The 24,567-nt window shown below is 48.4% G+C and overlaps 1 protein-coding gene across 2 annotated transcripts; it reads right to left on the reverse strand.

The window, feature by feature from the left end:
• Positions 1-250: 250 nt before the first annotated feature.
• Positions 251-24,567, reverse strand: CDC42EP3 (CDC42 effector protein 3). Of its 2 annotated transcripts, none has more exons than XM_032410317.1 (2): positions 24,128-24,567; positions 251-2,458 (listed from the first exon to the last, which is right to left on the reverse strand). In XM_032410317.1, exon 2 carries the CDS (start codon positions 2,218-2,220, stop codon positions 1,471-1,473), a length of 750 nt encoding a protein of 249 aa, XP_032266208.1. In that variant the 5' UTR covers positions 2,221-2,458; positions 24,128-24,567; the 3' UTR covers positions 251-1,470. The 2 variants fall into 2 exon arrangements, with proteins under 2 accessions (XP_032266208.1, XP_032266207.1); XM_032410316.1 differs by lacking the exon at positions 24,128-24,567 and adding an exon at positions 23,464-23,761.

A 24,567-nucleotide genomic window follows, 5' to 3' on the forward strand; every position in this document is an offset into this window, starting at 1 on the left:
CCTTAACTGACGTCCTCAGGCATCTCTCCGTGGCAGCGGCGGGCGGCGCGGGGGGTGGGGGGGGGGTATTTTCTACTGCCTTCTTTTTAGCCTCCTTCATCTTGTTTATATGGCACCTGTAGCCAGGAAACATCTGTCTAACAGGGACAGGATTGGGGTTACAAGAGTTTGCTACAGAGTGTGTTAGAGTGAGGTTAGGAGAGTCACAGAAATGAGTTTTGAGAGGCTGGCATCGGTGTTGACTTAAAAATTCTGATCTCACATGTTCATTTTTCCTAAAACTGAAGGGTCCTGTTTCTGGAATCTCAAACCTTTGGGCAAAAATCAAAATTGCAGAGTGGATGGAAATCACCTCTTATTTTAAAGGCTCACATACACTTTAGAGAAGCAATTTTTCTAGCCCTGGACTTAAGGAAAATATTATTATTCTCTTACGCTTCTGTTTATTACTATAAACAAGCAACTTCATTTTAACATTTACTCTTTATTGTGTCGCATGAAGTACCTATGTAATGCAAGTATGTACTGTACTAAAATACCTATATTTCCAAATAACATTATATGGTGTAGCCCACAGTCTCTGCAGAAGCATCATGAGTAACCTGTGCCTTTATATTTAACAATCCATTGTTGGGTGCTGTGAAAAGTATGCTAACAGATGAAGAAAAAGAAATAAAGCTAAGTATGAATACACTTTTCCAAACATATACATACACAGCTTACAATGGAACTCCAATGGAAACAAGTCAAATGACAACATTTGATGTAGTATCTATAAAATGTAGACTCTGCAATAAAAAGCCAAAGGCACATAAAAATATATTTTAACTTTAAAAATAACTTAGTTACAGTAATACTTTGCTTGTGTCTTACCAACATGTAGCTGACGGTCAAAATTGCGCGATATAGATATAATGTATAGGGATATATAAGAGCTACGAGAAAATCCCCCGAACCCATAGAGTTGTTTGAATGTGAAAACAGAGAACAGTTTTAACACTGAAGAATTTGCTATGGTGAGCCCAAATAATGTAATATAGAAAAGAGTCTAGAAAAAAAGGCTTAGGTGTTAAATAAATTTTGACTTCTTGCTCAGAAAATGCTGGAGTATCGTCAAGTTCTTTAATGTGACTTGAGCAGCCCTTCGTAGCTAGTGCCAATCCTGGCCAAGCCAAAGTTCTTATGTTTCTGGAAACAAAAAAATGTGAGCTGAACATCAGCAATACCCGCCGAAAATGGGTTCTGAATGACTCACTTCCTTTCTGCCAGGACGTTTTTTGTGTTTTTTTTTTTTTGCCTTTCTGTTTTTGCAAACAGGGCATAACAGGTACAAAAAATATTTCGTAGGAACATTATCTTAGAAAACACACAACTGCACACATAGCCAGTGAAGCTCTTCTCTTTGACTGTGGTTTAGTTTTTATTTTTTGATACCTTTTCCCCCCAAAGGCCGAGAGTCGGCGGTGTCCGTTACTTATTTTTATCCATGACATTCAGCACCTCATCCAAAAAGGAGGGCCCCAGATCAAGCTGCAGGGAGAGGAGGGAACCCGTGAGGTCGGAGAGGGACTCCTCTGACTTCGTCTTCTCCTTGACGAGCTGGTCAAACATGTCCTCGGCCGGCCAGTCGGGGTACTGTTCGGAGAGGCTGGAGGAGTGGCTGTCCCTGCCCTGGCTGGACTGCGATGCCGAGCCGCTGGAGCCCCACGAGACGTCTCCCTGGTGGCCCGTCCCGTTCCCCAGCAGACTGCTCTTCTCCGGGGCCTTTTCCTCCACGACCGGCTCACAGCTAAGCCGGGGCAGCTTGGCCGGCCCAAAGGACTCCTGTTTGGAATGAAACGTCACCGGCGACAGCAAGGGCAACATGAGCGCCTGGGACCCTCCGATGGTCGGGAGGGAGATGGCGTTTTTGAGCACCGGGGAGGGCGTGTCCGTGAACATGGAGTCGGAGGTGCTGTTGGCCCGCAGGAACTCGCTGTGCCCCGGGAACGGGCCCAAGCGCGCTCTCTCCTGGTTTCCCGGGAGCAGTTCATAGTTCCCTTGCAGGAACGAGATGTCACCGAAGACATCGTGCTGGCCTTCTTTGCCGATGTGAATGGTGTGGCGGAAGTCTCCGAGGGGAGGGCTGATCATATCAGGGGACAAAATGTCCCTCAGTTTAAATTTCTTGCCTTTCTTGTTATTGGCAGCTTTTAGGTAAATCGGGGTCTTGGCTGGCATTTTGGAATTGGAGAATGTCTACTTTGAGAAAGGGAAAAGGGCCACTTTCTTCGAAGGTGTTAGGTTTCCAAAAATCCTTTCTGGTAGGATCTGTCACATCATCTTTTTTCTCAAGTAGCTTCCAGAAGTGGCTGGGAGAAGAGCCGGGGTTTAAGAGGCCTTCCTGCAGTTACAGCCAAGGAGGGGCGTCCTGGAGAGCCAGGGACATCATCCAACCCCTTCCAGGATGAGGAGAAACCTGGAAAGGAAACCAGAGCAGGTTATAGTTAGCTGGTCCTTCGGGGTTCACTGGGGCCTGCCTTTTTCACAAGAGCCTGTGAATAATGGCAGGCCCGGTTCCATCTAAAGCCAAGCTTGATTTTGTCTTCTCCCTCTATCAAGGAGGATAAAAACTTTAATCTTCGGATAAAAACTTTAATCTTTGGGTCTTTTACTAAGGGTCCACTCATCTTAGTCTTATTTCAGGGGGGGAAAAAGAAAAAAAAAAAAAAAAAGGAAACAGATTGAAAAACCTCATACCTATGACATCAGCACTTTTTAAACATGGCCATGGATACAATTTTCTGCACATGTCTAAGATTTTAGATTTTTCCTCTACCATAAGAATGGCTGTCAGCATATGACCAGAGTGATTTCAGCTCCTTAGATACAAGTGGATTTGCTTTACAATGTGTTTTCTCCTTTGTCTGGTGTTCACACTAGCAAGACTGACAGTATTTTGTTGTTGAGTCCCGTGTCTAAATAAAATTAATGCAATACAGTGATTAGTCTTATAAGCAAAGGGACTGGAAATATTTACGAAGTGACAGTGGCTATTTATGCAGCAAACTGCGTTCTTACACATGAGAAAACAGGGATTTGGGGGTCAAAAAATAAATCACCCTTTCTCAATCACCTACAGCCAGGAAATAGAAGAGCTGCAGCTGGAATCAGGTTGTGGCACGAAGAACTGGGCTGTCAAGGGTTTCAGGACTTGAGTCCTTCTGAGATGGAAGCAAAAAAACAAAACTGCTTCTTTTCACAGAAAAAAACCAGCGTGATCATCTATAACAGGCTGGGTCTTCACTTGGGAATACTTTTGGAACATTTACTGGTAAAGCACATATCCTCTCCCTGGGGTGGGCGGAACCCCAAGGAAACCTCCGTGATACGGCTCCTGGTCAATGCCTTTGTGGGCACAACCTGGGACTTGCTTCTAACCTACAGAATATGGCAAAGGGGATGGGATGTCCCCCTTGGTAGGTTATATTATGAAACAGTCCATCTTAGCAGACTGAGAAAGACTGCTTTCACTGGCCTTGGGAAGGTAAGCTGCCGTGCTGAGGGAGGACCGACGGAGATAAATTCTGCCAACGACCTGTGGGAACTGGAAGTGGATTTTTCCCCCCAGTTGAGCCTCTGATGAGACCGCAGCCCTGACAGCTGGCTCACCGCCTGATGAGACCCTGGAGCAAAGCCCTGCCTGGACTCCCAACCCACAGAAACTGTGGGGCAATCTCTAAGGGGTGGTTGTAAGCCACCGAGCTTGCGGTCATGTGTTATCAGCATGGAAAACTCACACACCCTCCTCACACATGCTACTTAACACAATCAGAAGTGCTAAGCTAGGAGGTGTGGGGCTCCAGGTTCTCATCCTACAGAGGAGAAACTCTTCGTCTCTTAAAAATAATCCTCTAGGGGTGCCTGGGTGGCTCAGTTGGTTAAGCGACTGCCTTCGGCTCAGGTCATGATCCTGGGGTCCTTCCTTTGCTCTGCGGGGAGCCTGCTTCTCTCTCTGCCTCTGCCTGCCACTCCCCCTGCTTGTGCTTTCTCTCTCTGTCAAATAAAGAAATAAAATCTTAAAAAAAAAAAAAAAAATCCTCTAACTCTTCAGTCACACCGGCTGACATGGGGAAGTTAAAACCTTTCCCACAGCGGGAATTCCTGAAATGGCTCGGCTAAGACCTCTCTCATCGGGCTCTCCTCCCATCGGCAGCAGAGCAAGTAGATAAATGTATCAATCAATACTCAAAGGGCTGAGTCGGGTGGTGGCTTGAAGGGAGAGCCAGCCACATTCGCTTTGTAGCAGTCGGAGGCCATCCGTGTCTGCTGCGTACTTCTTTCCTTTCGGCAAGAATTTTAAATCCATTTCCCCATGGCAGGTGGAAAGAACGGTGCCCTGGCACCCGCTGGCAAGGTACCAACTAGCTCTGTTTGGGAACTGGCTTGCACCCAGGCTCGACAAGGTGGAGAACGAGGAGCTGGAGAGGCCCACCATGCCCTGGCTCCGTGTGTGGGGAGGAGGCCCAGGCAGTGTGCGAAGGGGACTGTATCCGGAGGTCGCTAACCTAGCTGTCACCTGGGACCACACACCTGCCATCTTTCTTTTCTACTGAGTCCCGATCCTGGCTCCAAAAGCTCCCCAAGGTGTTGCTGCTGTAGCCGCACAAAGGTGCCCCGAGCTTCTGCTTCCCACTTGAGGTTAGGATCCCAAGGAAACACTGTGTTACTAATACAGGTGCTTGAGACCGAAGGGGACATGCATGTGTGGGAAGCCAATCTGGTGGGTCCAGATGCTCTCTCAATTTTCACTTGAATTTGAGTCTGGTGGCAGTCACAAATGTTACAAATCCAAAGCCTTGGATCCCAACATCAGAACCTCCTGGTAAGTGTCTAACAGCCCGGGGCCCCTGCCACCCGGGGTAGCTGGCCTTGCCTTCCTGCGCCTCTGGGCACAGCGTGGTGGGTGACAGCCTGCAGGGGCCGCCAGGGAGCCCAAAGAAGGTGGGAGGCAGCCCGAGGGACAGGTGCCCACCGGAGTGGTGTCCTCAGCACACACGGCCAGGACGACAGCTGCCAGGGAAAGATACAGTGTGTCCACCACAACTCAGGGGCAAGTGAGGGCTGCCCGTGCTCAGCTGGTGGAGTCAGGGTTATGCGAGGCCAGAACCCGAGGCAGAGCACTTCAAACTATGCAGAAAAATACCACATAGATGCAGCCAGCGAACGGTTCCCTGCCCTGCTGATGGCATCCCACACCATCGCCCTGCACTTGAACAAGGACTGGGTGAGCTGGGGAGAAGGGAGAGGAAACACTTGTGCCCTGAAGGCTCGGGGCAGGGGGAACGCCCAGCCCTCCTTCCCTCCCTGCCCGGCCACAGCCATGACCATGACCACGGCCACTACCATGGACACTGCAAGCCATTCCCCAGAGGCTGGCGTGGCCTGGTCGGAGCTGGGCTTATGTCAGCGGCACGGGCACAAAGGTGGGAAGGAAGTGACAAAAAGTAAGGAAAGGCTTGGTGAGTGAAAGCCACAAGGGCTACAGGCAATGAGACTGGAGTGGGAGAAGAGAGACGATCCTGTAAAAGGCATTTTTCTTTCTATAAACATTTACATAGTGTTTACTGCCTGACAGGGATGTAGGCTTCTAGGACTTTGCAAACAATTTGTATTGAATTTCTACTATGTGCCCATGCTATGAGCTCCCAAATACACTGGGAAAAAAAAAAAAAATTTTTTTTTTTAAGAATTTTGGACAAAAATGTCAGTTTTACAACTTCAGATGAGTTGCTATTTGCTATGTAATGCTGGGGAAATGGAACTCCGACGCCATCCCTCTCTCTTATCTGTCCTTCTCCAGCTCAGGGGCAACCATGCTTGATCCCACAGATCACAATCTAATAAGGAGGACGTCTTACACTGGCTGCTTCCTCCCCTCCTTTTTGGATATTCTGGGCTCCCGGGCTTATCAGCCGATGGACATCAATGCCCCCCTTTCCTGGCCTGACTATTCTTTCCACATCTTCTCTGCCGTTGCTAGTACAGAAATCTAACGCACAGTTTCTTCAGCAGAAACAAAGTGGCTGGTCCTGGGGGGCGGGGGGCGGGTATGCGCACGCTCCTGGGAACCACCAGCACTGAATATTACTGAGAGCCTCTCTGTGTTCTGGGCACTGTTCCAACCTCCTAGCTCATGCACAAGAACCCACGAGGCTGCTACTGTTAATAGCCCCATTTTACAAATGACGCACTGAGGTACAGACCATGAGTCTTGAGTCCCTTTGCCAAAGCTACGTGGCTACAAGGCTCTAAGCCAAGTGGCCAGGCTCCAGAGAAGAAGGTCCCGACACTGAACAAACACACGTGCCGGGAGTTCATAGTCAGCTCCCCAGTTAGGAAAGCGGTGCATCCCAAAGCCTGTTCAAGATACAAATGTGTGATAATACACTGGGCTGATAAGGGGAGGGGGGGTCAGGCCTTGCATACACCCATGGTGGGAGCCCCAAGAGATCCCACCTGGGTGGCAGGTGGTTTGGCAGGATCTATCAAAACTGCAAATCCCATGCCTTCGACACCAGAATTCTACTTACAGAGATTTATCCACTTACATAATACATGTACAAGATTATCAGTCCAGGAACTTACAACCGTCTGGAGTTGGAGACAACCTAATTGTCCACTGACAGAGGAGAGGACTGGTTAGATTGAATTAAGGTGCATCCAGTACAAATGAATATTATACAGGTCTTAAAAAGGATGAAGCAGCTCTTTGTGCACTGATATAGAAAGAGCTCAAAGATATCTATCTTTGAAGGAAGAACAGGTGCCGAAGTATATAGACACACTTGTCTTGGCTTGCATCTCTGTAAAATCTCTCTGGAAGCATACACAGGAAACTAATAATGGTGCTGCCCACAGGGAGGAGTGGACGGAATACGACAGACGAGGGCGGGCGAGAAACTTCTCACTGTACATCCTTTTATGATTTGGGGTTTTTGAACCATGTGAATGAATTAGCAATTAGCTATTAAAAAAAAAAATGTGCCGCTTAGGGCTCAGGCTGCACCTTGGACAGAATTTTATATATAGGTCCCGAAAAGCCTACTGAATCTGACTTACTGGATCATAATGCAAACATTTCTGTGGCAATTGTGTTCAAAAGCCCAAATCTAGGGTGGCAGCGCGTGTGTGGGTGGGACCTCACGAGAGGGCTGACCTTGTCTCGCCGCAGCGTGGCCAAGGGACAGATCACCCCTTCCTGCAGGGACCAGGCATTCACGCTTACGAGGGAGCACCAGGGTTATTTGGCAGAATGGAAAAGCCCTCACAAGAGAAGCGTTTTTAGTCAGAAAGCAAGGAGAAAAGGCAAGAGGCAAGAGGCCTAAGGATGCAGCAAGTGTCCACACGGAAGGAAGCAGGGGCGGGAAGAGGCGCTGGGGCTGGGCGTAGAGCTCCTGTCCAGACGGCGGTGAGTGACATAGACAACGCTCTACGACGGGATGGTCCTAAATGCCCAACACGAAATCCCGTCCCTGCTCACCGTTTTCAGAAAAGGAGACCTGGGCTCCGCAGCTGACCGACACGGCAGTAGGCAGAGCAAGGATGAATCCCAGTGGGAGAGCCTGGGTCAGGTTGACACCTGAGCGGCTTTGCCCTCTGCCCAGAAGGAGGTGGGCTCGCTTGCTGTAGGATGGGGTGGGAGAGAGGAAGGAGGGGCTTACGGGCCAGATGTGAACTACTCCACCAGAATTGGTGAGCAGGTCCTCCGGGTGTTCCACAGGCCAAACGAAGAGAACCACTAGCCTTTTCCTATCAGGCAAGACTCTACCAACCATCGTGACCACTTGGTAGGGATGCTGCCCACCCACACTTGGGGGCCCTCCGGGCTCTCCAGCTTTCTTGTATTGCCCTCATTCCTGTACTCCCACTGTCTTTCTCAAACCCAAAGACAGAAAGTCAGAGAAAAGGCAGGAAGGCATGAAAGAAACAGAGGAAAACAGAAAGAAATCTTCCTATGTGTAGCCTTTTCTCAAAAACCCTCCCCTTGACCCTGAAATCTGAACCCTCCAGATTGCTAATCCCTTTCTCTGCGTTCTCGGATCACTATTTGCTCCTCTTTCCCCCCTTCGATGACACTTGAGATAATATTCATCTCGCAAATTAGATCCCTTAGAAAACAAAGGTCCCAGTCCCTGGGCACTGGAAGAGGACAGATTTGCCAACAAAAGGGGTCAACTCCCTGGGCAGTGGCTTGTCACCCTCTCTCAAGGTGAGAGAGAACGTCCGGCAGATGTGGGGGCATGGAGTCCAGCTGCAAATGCACAGGCCCCCGCTTACAGGAATTTATGAGACATCCAAGGGTTCCAGGATACAAAAGGACTCGAGGGAAGTTTAAAGTCACGGTTTTGATAAGAATGGCAGTGTCGGGGTGCCCTTCTGGCCTTAGGCTAGCCATTCCATTTTCTGATGACTGAATAAAGTGTAAGTGACAGTGTTAATAAGAGAAATCATCACAGCAGGGATAATTCAATGAAAAAAAGAAAGAAAACCCTAAAGCGGCCCTTTGATTCATTTCCTTACCATCCTTTTGGTAAACAGAATGATGCCAAAAAGACCAAAGCAGGGCAGTGGCCAGAAGGGGGGGGAAACAGGGTTCGTTAAGAAGTGACACACGAAAACATCAGTTCCTGAATCACTTAAGAGTTGACCGGACTGGCAACTCATCTGAAAAGAACAAAGAGGTTTAGATTTTAAAAATCACATTTATTTTAAGAAAGGAATGTTTGGTTGGTCCACTAATTATTTTTAGAGTAATTCTCAGTGGAGAGAGAGAGGGTAAAAAAGTTCTTGCAGCCTACGAAATAGGTTGCAATGTTAATCTGAAACACACATGTATAAAAACAGGGACAGGTGGGGGGTGGGGAAACCATCCCAAGCGACCTTCGGGCTTTTTCCTTTCTTCTACTTTCGGGAAGTGACTGTGTGTGGACTTCCCCTTGCTTGCTTCATTGTCACATCCTTCAAGGACATCCTCGCTTCTGACCACTCTTCACTTTGCCTCCCTTCTTCCCGGCATCAAGACCCAGCACTGCCGCACTACCTGGGCCCCAGGCAGAAATATAAAACGGGTCCTCCTTCAAGTCTGAACCATCAGTCCCAGGGACGGATGATGACCCAGTTAAGAACCTCTCCACCCCCAAACATCTTTGGGGTATTTCTCTCTGCCACCAACAAGAAGATGCTACTGTGATAAGCCCCAGAAAACTGTATTTGACCCTGGACTCCACAATTTATTGATTTTTTTAAATTATCTATTTATTTTAGAGAAAGAGTGAGAGACAGCAGGGGGGAGGCCCAAAGGGAGAGTGAGAGAGGGTCCCAAGCAGGCTCTGAGCTAAGTGCGGAGCCCAGCGCGGGGCTGGATCTCATGACCCTGAGATCACGACCTGAGCTGAAACCAAGAGCTGGACGCTCAGCTGACTGAGCCCCCCACGTGCCCCTGGACTCCACACTTGAGAAAGGATAAAGGATGCCTGAAACATGTTCCTATATGTTCTGAGGAGTCCAACAGGGAGACAAAGAACTTGGTCATGACATGTGAGAAGCTGAAGGAGGGGAGCAGCTGAAAGAAAACTCAGACGGAGGGGAAAACAAATCTTTAGGAATCTGAAGGATTCATTCAACCGTAAGAGAAAAGGGATTAACTTGTTCTCTGAGGCCCTAGGATTATTGGGCAGAAGATACAAGGCCCTAGATTTTGGAGAAGCCAGGTTTCTCACAGATGGAGTGGGTGGCTGTGGGATGTGTGATCAAGGCCTGGGGACATCACAGGAAGCAGCCCTGACCCCAGGCCTCCTCGGTGGGGCGCGGCGGGTGCCTGCTCATTCTCTACTATCACTGCCAACTTCCTCATGGCCTCCTGTCACATTTGCCTGTCAAAGCGCTCACAGACTTTACCTAGAAGACTGTCCATTTGAAGATGGCTGTGTTTTTACTAATATAGGGATGACAAGCCAACCTCCTGGATCAGAAACACTGAAACATTACCACAGTGTGGGCACTCACGCCAGTCCTTTCGCAAACCTCTGTAGGAAGGCTTCTCTGAATCAGAGAATTTGAAAGTCATGGAAAAAAAAATCCGTGTCAGAAGCTTCACACTGAACTTCAAACAAAATCTAAGACAGAAAAAAAAAAAAGTAACCAGAGGAACACCCAATAAACAGCATCCTGAAGGGATGCTTTTCATATTTTTAGTCTATTTACTCCACCCATGAGAAGATAAGAAGATGCCATTTCTATTTTTAGATTCTTATCCTCTCCGGTATCATCCAAGCTGAGGACGACACAGCTACATGCAGGAGACTGTGAAACTCCCCGAGCTCCACCCCCAGCGGCTCAGCTTTCATGCAAATGAACTTAGAGCCAGACTGAGCAGACTCTATTTTATGGACCCACTCAGAAAGTCTGATACATCTCACCTTCGCTTATTTATAAACGGACTTCTCGTTTATGATTCAGCAACAGCTTGTATTTATTTTTCTTTTACGACCTGCTTTATAGAAACCCACAAAATACCACATGGGAGACTCACTGCTAATTCAGGTACACACCTCACATTTATGGGATCTAATTGTAGTAGTTGAAAGATTTTTTTAGAAGCAAAAGTGGAAGACGGCACCTCCACCTCGAAAGTCTGCACTTTTGAAGACGGGCCATTACACACCCTTCCTCCCTAATAAAATCGGTTATTGGGGAGGACTCAATATGGACATTGATCCCTGGGTGTTGTAGTATAAGGCAGGAGGAGAACAGGTTCTCTCAAAATGCCTGACTCACTTGTCACAACTAGTTTCGTATGGGGCACAGTCTCAGGGCTGGAAGGACCAGGGCAGTTTGGCAGATGTGAATCAAATGATGCCATTACTGTGAACTGCTCGCGTGCTTCCATAACTAATGGATCCCACCTCATCTGCAAAGCCGCAATGACATTACCGATATGGAAAGAGAATTTGGCCCCAAAGTTTAGGCCCCTTGATTACTCTATTTCTCTAACAGGGTGAAAGGACAGATAATGGGATTTTCCATGTTATTCTCCCAACCTACTCCAGCCCTTGATAATCATTCATCCTCAGTGGATGGGCTGGAACATGGCTTCTCCACCTCCTACCAGCACTGGGTATATCTGGAAGCCAGCAGTGGCCATTCCATTCTCCACCCACTTTCGAGGCAGACTCCCCTGTGTTATTTGTACAGAAATACCTGTACACAAATGTTTGTTCAATAAATGAACGAATGTCCCCTCAGACCAGGTTGAGAGCTCGCCTATGGACACAAACTGGATCTTCTCTTTCTGCCTCACGCTACACAAAGCACGCAGTGAACATCAAGTCAAGAAGTTTTTAAATCCATAACCCCTGCTACCCCTTCCATCGTGAGGGATGAGTTGGTTTGCTCCCGAGGGCCATCCCCCAGTCCAAGTCTACAGGGGCTCCTCAAGGAAGTGGCAAATTTGAAATTCCTGTTTCTCTAAGGAATTTACACTTGTGAATGTGAATGGCTATCATGTGAGTGTTTGCTATGGGCCAGGTGGGTATTAGAACACACCTCTTAGGAAGCAATCTTAGATTATGCCCATATCTCAGGTCAATCAGCCAAAGCCGTGGAGGAGCTGAGATTTCAGCCACCGCTGGACTCCACAGTCTGTGCTCTTAATTGTCGCTGGTGGGCAAACGTGACAACTCGCATGCAAGTGAGTTTAGAATGGAACGGCCACTGCAGGTTGCCTGCCTTGAGGTCTGGCGGGACAAAGAAGAAATGATACACTATGATCTCAACATCAGTGAGAGGCAGAGACAGTAACTGCACCTTGTCAGGGACCAAGAATGAATAAAATGGTCCTAGACACCAGCCAAAAGAATTCTGTCAAAAAGAATCTCAAAAGGAACTTGACTTGATGTAAAAGAAAAGCCAAAAGATTAAAACTTTGCAGTAATGAAAGCCCCCTGAGGCTCGAGGAGAAAAACAAACATCCTGTTCTAGAAAACAGCGTTCAGTGCTGTTAATTCTTTTCCCAGAGGAAGCACGTGCACGGGGCCTCGCACAACCACCACACGGCTTTCACTGGGGACAATGGCTCCCTTCCCTCACTGGGGACACTTCACTTCCCCCGCAACTTTCTGAAACTAAGAACCCTGTGTTCCTTACGTGGAATGTCCTCCCACCTTCTTACCATCAACCCTACTCATAACATCCCCCAAGATCCGCTTTAGTCACTTCCTTCCCAGAGAAAATTCTCTAACTCACCTCACGTAATCCAGGCTCAGTACCGCGCTGGCGGAGGCTTTCTGAGGACTCCTAGCGAGCCTATTATTTATTTTTGTTTTCTGGTTTTGTGATTTTATGTCCGGTATCTCCAGGGAGGTGCTAAGCTCAATAAGAATGAGGTAGGCAAAGGTGTTATGAGTAAGAGCTACTGTTGATAAAAATCTCCTCTTTATGATGGATTCCCAACAGAGCCTCCTTCTGGGCAATGAACACCCGAGGCCCTCAAATGTTATGGAATAAACCCTTTTAGTTTTCCCTCTGTCCATCCCTTAGGCCTGCATCTGCAAATTACAGTCAGTGGGCCAAACCCAGACCTTGGCCTGTTTGTGTAAATAAAGTTTCATTAGAACACATGTATGCCCACTCATTTATATGTTGTCTATAGCCCCCACCCAGGCGACAGGTGGCAATGTCCAGAGATATTCTTGATTCTCACGACTGGGGGTGGGGTGCTGCTGGCATTTCATGGGCGGGGCAGGGGAGATGCTCAACATCCTACAGCGCACAGGACAGCCCCCCACAACAAAGAATTACCTGGCTCCAATTCTCAGTAGTGCTGGGGTTGGGAAACCCTGTTAGAGATGCTTTCACAAGACAAGGTCCGAGTTGGGTAGTTATGGACAGGCTACGTGGCCCTTTAGGTCTGAAATATGAACTGATTCTTTACAGAAAAAGTCTGAGCCCCCGCCTTAGATGCGGCATTTCCACAGGGTTGGATGGTTGTTGTCCATCCCCCAACCCTTAACAGTCCCCCTACAATCACAACCCTGCCCGGGGCTTCAACTATCCCCTCTAATGATAACTTCCAAATCAGTGTGTCTTTAGCCCGCACGTAACTTTAGTCTCGAGTTAACTACTCAGGGTAGCTCTGTAGACCACGGCCAGGCGATGACAAGATGAGTAAAGAAATCAAAAGTGAGCTACTAGAAACTCTTTTGACATTGCTGTAACCATCAAGGACAGGACCGGGGGATTTTGCTCCTTGGATAGGCTACTGGCCAGTTTGGGAGCTGGGTGTCATCTGGCTGGCATGGAGCTGGGTGTGGGCCCAAGGCACTCGTGGTGCACACAGTATCAGTACACAGTGGATTGGAAATTATAAAACAAACACGAAGAAAACACTGCTCCTTCACAGAGAGCATTGGACTTTTCTCCCCCCGGTCTTTTTAGACTTCACCTGGCTCCCCGCTGGGCACTGCCTGGTCAACTTGTGCCATCTTTCCTCCTGCCTCCCTAGCACAAGCCTCCTGTACTTTCCTCTTGGTAAATGGTAGGAAGTCACCCAAATCCCAAACCCGGCTGTCATCCCCAACTTCTTCCCCTGCCTCATTCTCCACATCAAGGCCCACTGCTGTCTCCCCTCGTCAACCCCAAGGCCTCAGCCTTTTCTAGGCCTCAAGATGGCTCTCCTGCATAAGGGCATTTGCCACCTCACCTGTCTCCCTGCCTCCAACCTCGTCTCCTCGCGTGAGCCAGCTACAATGCCCAAGTGACCCTGTCACTCTCGGCCTTCGGTGGCTGGCCCACCCTTACAGCCTGGACATAAAACAACTCGTGTGAGGCCCACTTTAGCAGTCAGGGTCCTGCCCACCCCCGCGGCTAATATTTCCAGCCGGCTCCCCCAGGGCCTCTTACACGGAGCTGCTACTCTGTCTTGTTAATACCTCAAACCCCCCCCAGCTATGACACTTCGCTGCAATCATTACTGGGTCTCCCACTAGGCTGCCTTCTTCTGGGGAGAGACAACTAGATTTAATTCATAGTTGGCACTGGACAAATGTTTGTTAAATGAACAAATGAGAAAGTTTGAAAGAGACTGCCTTGACTTTCTTCCCTGCCCATCCTGTTGAAAATGCAAGATGGAGTCTTTCTAGGCCTCCTACAGGAAAAAATAAATAAATAAAATCATTTAACAACGGAGCTGTGGCCTCTTGTGGCAAAGGCTTTCTTTCCTTTTTCCGTCTGTAGGACATTTTAACCTTTCTCTATCCATGCAGAGTAAGAATCTTACAGCCTATCAGTGCAAGCCCCAGTAATTCTCTAGGCTCTTACAGATCTTTGGGATTAAGGCAGAGAATATTTGTCATCGTGCTGTTTGAAAGGGAAAGGGCTTCTATCCTTGACTGCAATGTGCAAATAGCGTCTCAGAGAGACAGGCAAGACTCAAGAATAAATTGACAATACATTCCCCTGAATGCAGACTCGCTAGTTGTATTTAAGTCAGTCTTAAAGAATGAGGCCCTGGAGAAACAATGAGCTCGCCCTCCTGACCTTTCCTTTCAAAAGGAAACAGGTTAAGGGGAAATTTGGATTATTTGGCCCAAGAGGTACAAAGAAACCTCAAGAAACTCTAATGGACATTCTCCAGAAAAGGGTTGCTTTGAATAGCAATGTGGGACTAGCACAGAGCAAGTACTTGAGAAAAACACCTACCGAATGAATGAACATGCTGGCAAACACAACAGGAGACCGAGCTGTGGTTCTAGGCCCTAGCGGAGAAGACACCTGGGCTAAAACTTGGAGCCAGACTTGCAAGCTCCTTGTAGAACTCCAGACACACGTGGGTGCCAGTTGCCTTCTGCCTAAATGGAGATTATTACCCCAAACCTGCTTCTCTTAAAGGGGCTTATAAGAGCTGAGTGCTGTGCAGACACCAAGCATCATCTTTACACCAAATGAAAAACCAGAACATCTACTAGATTCAACATGAAGGAGGGGAGGCATTCTATTAATAAAATAACAACTTTCATGTTCTCTTTAAATGTTGTCTGTGGCAGTCATCGATAAAATGGTTTATGGCCACCCTGTGGACAATCTCCACAACTGGAAGGAATTCCCACCTCCAGCTTGCTCAGAGGGTAATTCCTTCCTCTGACACGGGGCTAACTTCCCCTTGGAATGTACAAGCATCCTTCCTCTCCAGGGCCAAATCTCTCAGCCTTGAGAACGAATGGGACTTCTTGGAGGTGGGCAAATTACTATCAACCGCTATTGGTCAGATAAAGAAAAATGTAAGGGCTTCCAGTTATTTTCTTTAAATATCTGATAAGCTGTCAGGTGGGAGGGAATCTGTATGGTCCCAAGGACAGAACTAGGCATGTGATGAAAGTTCATGGCGAGGCCAGGTGGGGCCGTGTCTGAGGAAGAAGTCTAAAACAACTTGAGTTAATCAGCTTGAAGAAAGGGAGAGGCTTTCCCTGCTGAGTCTGAGTTCCCAAGTCAGGATTCCAGAGGGGAGGCAGAGACAAGCATTCCCGCCTGGGGAAGTTAGGGGAGATCTCCTCTAGGCCATGCTCCTAACTTAAAGGGGCAGTCCCTGGCAAGTGAATGCAAGCTACAGACACGCAGAGAGGATATAATCATAGATTTGTGTGGAAGATTTATCTATCCTTAGTATTACAAAGTATTTTACGATGGTGGTTCTTCACACCACGTTCCCTGGAACACTCGGAGCTCAAGGCAGGCACCTCTGGGTCACTGGTGGAGGGAAGGGAGACTGAGAAAAGTAGGGCCAACTTCCCTACCCATTCCTTCCTCCTCTTTCACTAAAAAAAATTTAAAATCTGTTAATAGACTGGCTTTATATTAAGATTTTCTTTCTTTGCTTTGGCTAGAAAGAAAAAAAAAAAAAAGCTTGAAAGAGAACAGGGCCAAGGAGGACTTGTTTTCTGTCACTCAACTCTTAGGGCCTTAGTGTTATCTTGTCACAATGAGAGAGGAGGGCCGAAATAAGGACCCTTCCATCTGTGAAATGTTAGGGTCTGTGATTCTACGTCTGCAGAAACATCTAGTTTCCAGGGAATTTTAAGGAAAAAATAGAATATTTTTTAATGAAGTTAAGTATCCTCAGAATCCTTATCTAAGTATCCTTAGAATCAAAATACTGGCTACCAGCTTATAAAATGTTCATCATCTTTTCCCATCCTTCCCGGTACCAAATTAAGGGTACAAAGCAATGCCAGTAATTTTCTCTGGGAGCCTCAGTTTGCTCATCTGCAGAGTGGGGATACTAACAATGTCTTCTTAGGAGGAGAAAACACACGTCAAGTGCTTGACAAAGTTCTGTTAGGCAATGAGCTGACAAATCAGTGGGAAGAGAGTTTACTATTACTAATTATTCCAAGAAACCAGAGCTGCATAAGGAACAAGAGAGGCCAGAAGTTCATTGTTGGGATTTTTCTCCAACCTTATTTCTTTTGGACCTTGGGATGTGGCCACGTGCATAAACTGATTGTTTTAAATTGTGTGAAAACCCCCAACATGTTCTGGTTCCAAGCATAATTCCTCATTCTAAGAAAAAACTGGAATTGGGAAGAAGTCACCGTTTCCCCCCCATACTGTCCCGGGGACATGTCGGCAGCTGTCCACCCCACCTGCACCACAGGGGAGCCACAGCTGGTGAGAACAAAACGCGCCCATCAACAGAAACTTATACTAAACTTACATGAAGCCAAAAAATCAACATTATCGTGGAAGACATTTCACTCTGAAGCCATCTGAGGGCAGGAAAAACACTCGGCAGTTTGGTGCTGTGATAGGCACACAATGGGCCATGTGTCTTGAGCCGACGGACTCAGTGAGGTCACCTGCCTTCATCCAGCCCCTGGCTAGTCACTCACATCCACCAACAGCTACCCAGCCGAGAAGTAAGCTCTGGGGCTGGCTTGTTCCTCAGAGCACCTTGCGTGATCCTTACCACCAGAACCAAAGGACCGGAGGTGCCTCCCTTTGAACGTGCGGGTTCTGTCGCCCGGGAAAGAGTAACGTTACTAGGGCGGTATTTGAGTAAGCTGCTAAGTGAACGTGACTTCTGGCCCGACAACACTGAGAAGACCGTGCCAGAGGCAGAATCACGTCACAGGCTAGGGCTAGATTGTTTTTCCGTTAGGTTCTGTTGTAAAAAAAAAAAAAAAGATGAAAGCGGATATAAACTAGGTTCAGCTCCTACTTCCAAGGAGCCGGCGGTCTAGCTAGGTAGCCATGAGGGTCAATAAATGATCATTTAAATGCAGTAAGTGTGGGGCGCCTGGGTGGCTCAGTCGTTAGGCGTCTGCCTTCGGCTCAGGTCATGATCCCAGGGTCCTGGGATCGAGCCCCGCATCGGGCTCCCTGCTCGGCGGAGAGCCTGCTTCTCCCTCTCTCACTCCCCCTGCTTGTGTTCCCTCTCTCGCTGTGTCTCTCTCTGTCAAATAAATAAATAAAATCTTTAAAAAATAAATAAATAAATGCAGTAAGTGTTACAATACAAAGTATAAGACACTGTGGAAATGCCTCAGATACAAGGGGGAGAAAGAGTCATAGCATGACACCAGTCTAGAGCCAGAAGAGAGCCTGGAAAGTGTCTGCTTCCTCTGTGCCCCCATCCGTCCCCTTCCACGGCTTCCCAGATGAGGGGGCAGAGCCTACCCACAGAAGGGCCGGCATGTGCCTTGGGACACAGAGGGCCAGTCGAGCCTCGTCTCCTGCTGTGTTAAAATCAATGTTATATGTCTGAACTGACCCTTGGGGAAAAAAAGGTTAAAAAAACTTATAAAAATAAATAAAAAGGGAAAGAAATCAAATACATTCTGAAATGGCAAAGCCACATTAAACCAAAAATGCCTTGTTTAAAAAATGTGTGTAGCCTAAATGATTATAATGAATTTGAACAGGTCTTTTTCAACTAAACACATGGTGATTTATCATTGGCATGATGTGTCCACAAATATGACCTTCGAGTTGTCACCAGAACATGACAAATTCCCAAGTGTGTAAGCTGTCTAAATAGAGGCCTGACTTTGAAGTCCTCTGGCTTGCACGTGGGCTCAGGCAGCCTCGCTGTAGATCCGGGTTTTCCATTATTAGTAGTAAGAGAGCTATGCTGATAAGTGTCACTGCTCCGGGCTCACTGGACTCTACAGCTAGAGGTGATCTAGCGCCATACGCCTCACTGAAGAGATGAGAAAAAGGCCCTGAGGTCCGTTACACCTGGATCAGAGCTAAGACCAGACCCTGCTGTCTCACGTCCGGTACCTCTGTGATTGTTTCCATCAGTCTTGCATTAATTTGATCAAATAGCAGAATGACAGGTGTGCTCACACCTTCTGGTGTGTCCTTGTGGCTGGTTCTCTAGAAAGTCCTTGGCTTCCGTCAGCTCCGCAGGGCAGACTGCAGTGTGTGGCTTCTGCCTCTGGCTCACTGGCTCCCAGAGTGTGTTTCCGGCCAGACTAGCCCTGTCAGCTGCTCTGTGGGCTAATGATTTGAGACCCTGGACGCTGTCTCCCTGTGGCGATTCACTGAACACAGTGACCTATTAAATGCTCTGACAAGTCCTGCAGAAAGGGACCTTAAACAAGCTAGTTTCCCAAAGAGCCCTTGCCTGATGCTATTCGGAGCTCAGGGTCCCAGTGAGGTGGTGCTGTCCTAGCTAACTGCAGACGTGTTATCACTGCCACACGGTTTAACAAAGAACCAAAGGCTAGAAAGTAGGTAATGGCTTTTTCAAATACGCAAACAAAACCCGAATCACTGAAAATCAGGCTCTTTTAATTTCACATTTGAGACTCGAGGATTCTACTATTAATCCATGGCTTGGGCGAGCAACAAGGAGTCAACAAATACTGATTTGGAACTCACCAGCTTCCAAATTCATCAGTTTGCTTGGCTCTTCAGAAACAAGACAACTTTCAATAAAATATCAATATCGTGATTCATATTATAAAACTGTGCTCTCATTTTAGAAATGGCTTTTCCACCAGAGGTGCTGGCGAACGCAGCCCATCATCACGAGATACTGGTGAACTTGGCATTGAAGAAATGTATCAAGGCCAAGGAAGGCATTTTTTTTTTTTTTAAAGGAAAGAAACATACCCAACCATTGCTGTAAAACTACTTGGCTACTTATATTATTTATCCTGGTTTGTGGGGTGCTGTTTCCTTTGTAACCTTTAGAAGGGTGGGGCAGGAGAAGGGCAGATTCCAAATGGAGGCTGACAGCTGGAAGACTACTGCTCCTGGTTTTGAGGCAACCTGAGTTATTTCGAGCCATTCTTTCTAGAATCCCTCCTTAGGTCTGAGCAGCCTCCCCCAGCTAATCGCAATCCCACAAATCCAAGGCACGGAGGCCAGGCCAGCCCCCCGCAGGTTATCCAGGGCGCCTCTGGTAGGTTTCCCAGGCCCCCTCCCGTCTATCTGTCGCACCAGACACTTATCTGGCAGGGCCCGGGGCATATGTAGAACTTGGAACTGTTAATGAGGCCCGACTTCCGCCAAGGACAGAACCTTCCTGCCCAGCTTACTGGTGGCTCCTGACTCTTGCTTAGCTCCTCCTGAAGCAGCGTCATTAGGAAACATGTATTAAATGTCCACTGGATGCCAGGGAATTGAAGGGCCAGGCACTGTGGGTGTGGGCGCTGGCCTGAAGGAGGTGACCATCCAGACTAGTTATGGGACACGGTAACCCCTGGCTTCTCAGAACTTCAACACAAGGATGCGGTCCACCCTAAGCTCCACTTCATCCTGAGCTCGTTCCTGGATGTTTCGGGCTTTTTTTTGTCCCCCCTCTTCTTTTCCGAGTCCTACATTTTCACGTAGCACATCTCTTCATTTCTGGTATAAACTAAATGCTCAGGTGAACTCTAGCAGTTTCATGCTGGATCCACTGCAGGAGAAGACTGTTGCCATACCTGTGAGACTAAACTATCTTCAAAAATGAAATCACTCACGTGGTATTCCCCAAGGCTGGCAGTTACTGCCATCTTCCTTTGAATATAGAGTACTACGAAACGAGTTCTCTGCCAGAAGCCAAAAACCCTCAGAAGAGTCAGATTTAATAGCCTCCCTGCCCCTCCTCCTCCCTCCCCCAGGGGTGGGGTTGTGGTATTTAGTACAAGGTCAACTAGACCTGAATTCCAAACCTGATTCTGTTACTCAGCTGTGTGATCTTGGCCAAGTTATTAAACCTTTCTGAGGCTGTGTTCTCATCCGGAAAATAAGAACAATACTATCTACCTCAAAGAGTAGTTATGGATATTAAACAAGAGAGCCAGTATTAAGCACCTAGGAAAAAAAATAAAAGCAACAATGAAAGCATCAACCTTTTCTTGTGCTTACTCAGGACTGGGCACTGTTCTGAGTGCATTACTTTTTTTTTTTTTAACTCATTTCATTCTCAGAGTTCGTATTATTATCCCTATTTTATAATTGCTAAGCTGAGGTATGCAGGCTAAGTAATTTGCTCAAAGTCACACAGGTATTAAGTGCCAGAGTTAGGTTATGAGCCCAGGGCAGCCTGACTCCAGAGAGGCTTCTTAACCTTAGGGTTTTTTCCCCATCTCCCTACCCTCAAGAGGTGCTGACATTCATTCAGGATTAGCCACTCCTGCGTGCCAATTAAATTACATATGCATATTTAGATTTGTTCCTTTTAGTGTAATTTTGGGCAAGTATAGTGTAATTTTGGGCAAGTATAGAACAGATCTGTCCTCAGCTTCCACATCTGTAAAATGGGGATAGTAACAGTTTTTCCTTCACAGCACGATTGCTAGAAATAAATGAGTTAAATCGAGGTAAAGGGCTGAGAAGATTGCTTGGCATTCAGGACAGGCTCCATGTAGGATACATTTATCATCCAAAGTCCTGAATAGCGTGATGCATTAGCGGAATTCTTGGGCTTCAGTCCTTGGTAAAGGAGATTTTGTACCTGGCTGAATCTACTAGTTTCAAATGACTACCCTTATTCTCTGGCAAACATACTGCATTTAAAAATAGACTGAAGTTCTTATTCAATCAGTGAATAATCGGGTCCACAAGATTTCTGGTTAGAAAGAATGAGGCCAGGCCAAAACGAAATTAGACCCAAAATAAGAATTTTAATAGTTACAAAGAAAACATCAGAGCAGTCTTTTTGGAGGGTCTCTTCAGGTTATGAACTGTACTTTACCCACTGGATAAATGTAATGGCTACTGACTGGGCAGAGAGCTCGGGAAAAATTTACGGCCTGGTAAAAATTTTGGGGTGATACAGGCAGGTTAAAGCAACTTTATCCCCACTGCTGTTGAATACCATGAATTCTAGAAGCAAAAAAGGGCAGCTTTTGTGAGCATGTTGGACATAAAACACCACACTAAAGGGAAAGCTGGACAGCAGATAGACAAACCAGCTCAATGTGAGCACGTCTGTGATAATTTTTAGGGCTTTGTATTTACTCTTCTTGCACATTTACATTTACAATGAAAAGCAAAAAAAAAAAAAAAAGAGTTGCAACACTCATTCCTTTAGCTGTCTTTCCATGTTACATTCAGATAGAAAACAGAATTTCCCCACTCAGATCTGGAGGGAAGGGGGAGCTCATCTGATTTCATGTCTGTAGCTGCTCCCATAGCCACAACACCATGTTCCAATCATGGAATTCATAACGTAAATCTCTTGCAGATGATACCACTGGAAAACAGAAACTGCCATGGATCCAGAGACACTTCCAAATTTCTGTAAAGTTCTTATCTGCGAGCCCAGAAGCTGGTACTCAAGGGTTGTGTTCAGTGAGTGAGGCCCATTGGGAAATCGACATTCTTTGGGGGACTTAATGGAGAACTTTCCACCATTCCTGGACTATACAAATATGCGCAATCCCTGATTCCACATGTGCCAATGCTGAACATGTCACAACTGCCCCAACTCACCTCCTGAGCGTTTAAATCTATTCTGAAAAGGGTTTATGCCACGCACACAGGGTCTAGCTGACTCTTTAACTGCCAATCGATACATACAAATTACAGGTGGTGTCAAAGAGAAGTCCTCTAGAACCGTCCAGAAAAAAAGAGAAGCTGCGTTTCTTGGTTGTTAGATGCAAGATCTTTTCTAAGTTAGAATATTACAGGAGTCTTTTAAATCGCCTTCGAGATACCCCTGCGGCATGATCACAGCTTCATGTGGAGCCTTTTGTCTCCCTGTGATGTGAAGGGAAGTCTCCAAGACTGGCTTTGCTATTCAAATACGGACATCTGCTGCACTCCTAATTTCTTGTTCTTTCTAAAAGGCAGCACCCCCAAGAAACTCTTTAATATTGTGAGGCCTAAAAGTTGGGGGTGGGGAGGAAATCTTTGTCTCCCTAACACATTCATCCATTCCCTCCCCCTTCCCAGACACATAAGCAGCGACCCCCCCAAATACACCAGGTCTGGAAAGATTCATGTTGCAATACCCTCCTGACATTCCTATTCCCGCCCTCATTTTAATTCACTCACTTTTTTTTTCTTTTTTTAAACAAAATGTAATTACTTGACTGTCAGCCTGGGCTGCACTCTGGGGCTTTTACTCTTTTCAACACAGCTGCGCTCCGGGCTTTGATGCTGCTGTCCACGCAGCTTGTCCCAGCCACAGCCTGGCTCTCGGTAATTCAACATTCAAGTGCATATTTATTTTTAAACTGACCTCTCCTAGACTGTACAGTATAAAGGAGGTCCTGCCAAAAAATATGCTACTTTCTATTTATAAGATGAAACACATGCCTCCCGAAGTCGAGAGGGGGATGGAGTACAATAATTCATAACAAAAAAACGACTGGCCAGATCCATTCGTCCTCACATGTCTGATACTCGTCTGTGTCAAGGCAGTTTTAAGGAGAAAAAAAATCTTGAAAACGCTTCAGCTGTTCAGAAACCACCGTCCAAAAAAAAAAAATCCAATTATAAACTGCCAGATCTGCAGGTTGGAGCTCCTGCCACAATGCCCCCTGTCAAGGGAGGAGAGGGCACCCGGCGGACACTGCCACCGCAGATGTGCACGGTACACCCAGGTGCGGTCCTGGTGCCAACCCACGACGGGAGGGGAGCGGTAGCCATGTGCGGTTTGTTCTCAGATGGAAAAATGCAATACGCGCCCAGAATGGCTGTCAATAACTCAGAGGGTGCAGCGTAGCCGTGCAGCCCCACCCTGAAAAGTGGTGGGCACAAATGGTGGAGCTCTGCGTCCCGGTCGTGCCACCCGAACACCTCCTGGTTTGCTTTATGGTCCCCTTTGGTCCTTTGGACACCAGCTGGGAAGGCGATGCTCTCGGTATCCCCGCTCCCTGAGCGTTTCTAAGCCTAGTACCCCGCGCACGCCGGAAGCGGCCACGACCGCGGATCGGACAGACTCACAGGCAAAGAGGAAGGAGCCCTGCGCAGGCAGCAACTCACCAGCCACCCCGACGCTCCCAGCCGCTGCCCCAGGGCGGGACGCCCCGCACGGACGCCTCCCGAGGGCACACGCAGTCCCGGCCCGTTACCCGCAGATCCAGCCGGCTCGGCCCGCGCGGCACCTCACAGCACTATCCACTCCGAGTGGCGGGAAGGCGCCCGAGGCCACGGGTCTCCAGGCTCGGCCCGCTCTCCAGCCCCGCCGCTGGGCTCCCAAGCCGCTCCGGCCACCGTCGGCAGGGAAGGTGCGAGCCCGACTGAGCGCGCGGCGACGGGACGCAGAGCCTGAACCTGTGAAGGGCGGGGCTGCTCGGGGCGGGGCCGGCGGCGCAGGGGGCGGGCCGGGGCGGGCCGGAGGGCGCGCGCGGCCCCGCAGACCCACCCCGGCGCGGTACCTGCGCCCTGGCCCCGCAGAGCGGGCGGGGGTCAGCTGCTACAGCGCCTGCGGGCGCCCGGAGTACAATGGGCACCCATTGTTACCGCCCTGCCGCCACCCTTAGGGATGCGGCTTTGCTCCGAGCAGTAGCGTTCAGCTCTCTCCGCACAGAGAGGTTGCGGGAGACGCTCGGTTCAAAGACGGACCCCGGGGTGCTAGCGCCTGGGTGCGCGAGGACAAAGGGACTCCACCCGCACCCTGGACACCTGCACTAAAAATCGCGCCCACCTCTCCTGGTCTCCACAAGCCGATCCAGCCCGGCGAGGCTCGGGCGCCTTGGGCGGGTGACTCTCGAGGAAGCGGGGCCACCTGACCGCGCCGACCCTGCCCGGCCCCGGGTCCCCCGGCCACTTTCGGCCCCGGCTCGGGGGAAAGGTCTTGTTTTGTCAGTTTCCAGCTCGCTCCCTTTGGAGCTGCTGCCAAAACCCGGAGAGTGGATTTGGCGCACTGGAGACGCCTGGGGCTGGGGGCTGAGCGAGTGGGCGCGCCAACAGCCGACGCTGCAGGTTTTTCCAGCCCAGGGGGAGGTGTTTCCTCTCCCGCGGGGTCCCTACAGAGACTTGCCTGAAGCTGGGGCAGGCGGGTGGCGGCAGTCCACGACGCGCCACGAGGCGCAAGTGGCGCAGCTGCCGGCCCGGGAGCCTAAAATTCCGCCCTTGGAGGCACCT

Source organism: Phoca vitulina, unplaced genomic scaffold (assembly GCF_004348235.1).
Source record: "Phoca vitulina isolate PV1807 unplaced genomic scaffold, GSC_HSeal_1.0 scaffold12, whole genome shotgun sequence".
NCBI classification, from domain to species: Eukaryota; Metazoa; Chordata; class Mammalia; order Carnivora; family Phocidae; genus Phoca; species Phoca vitulina.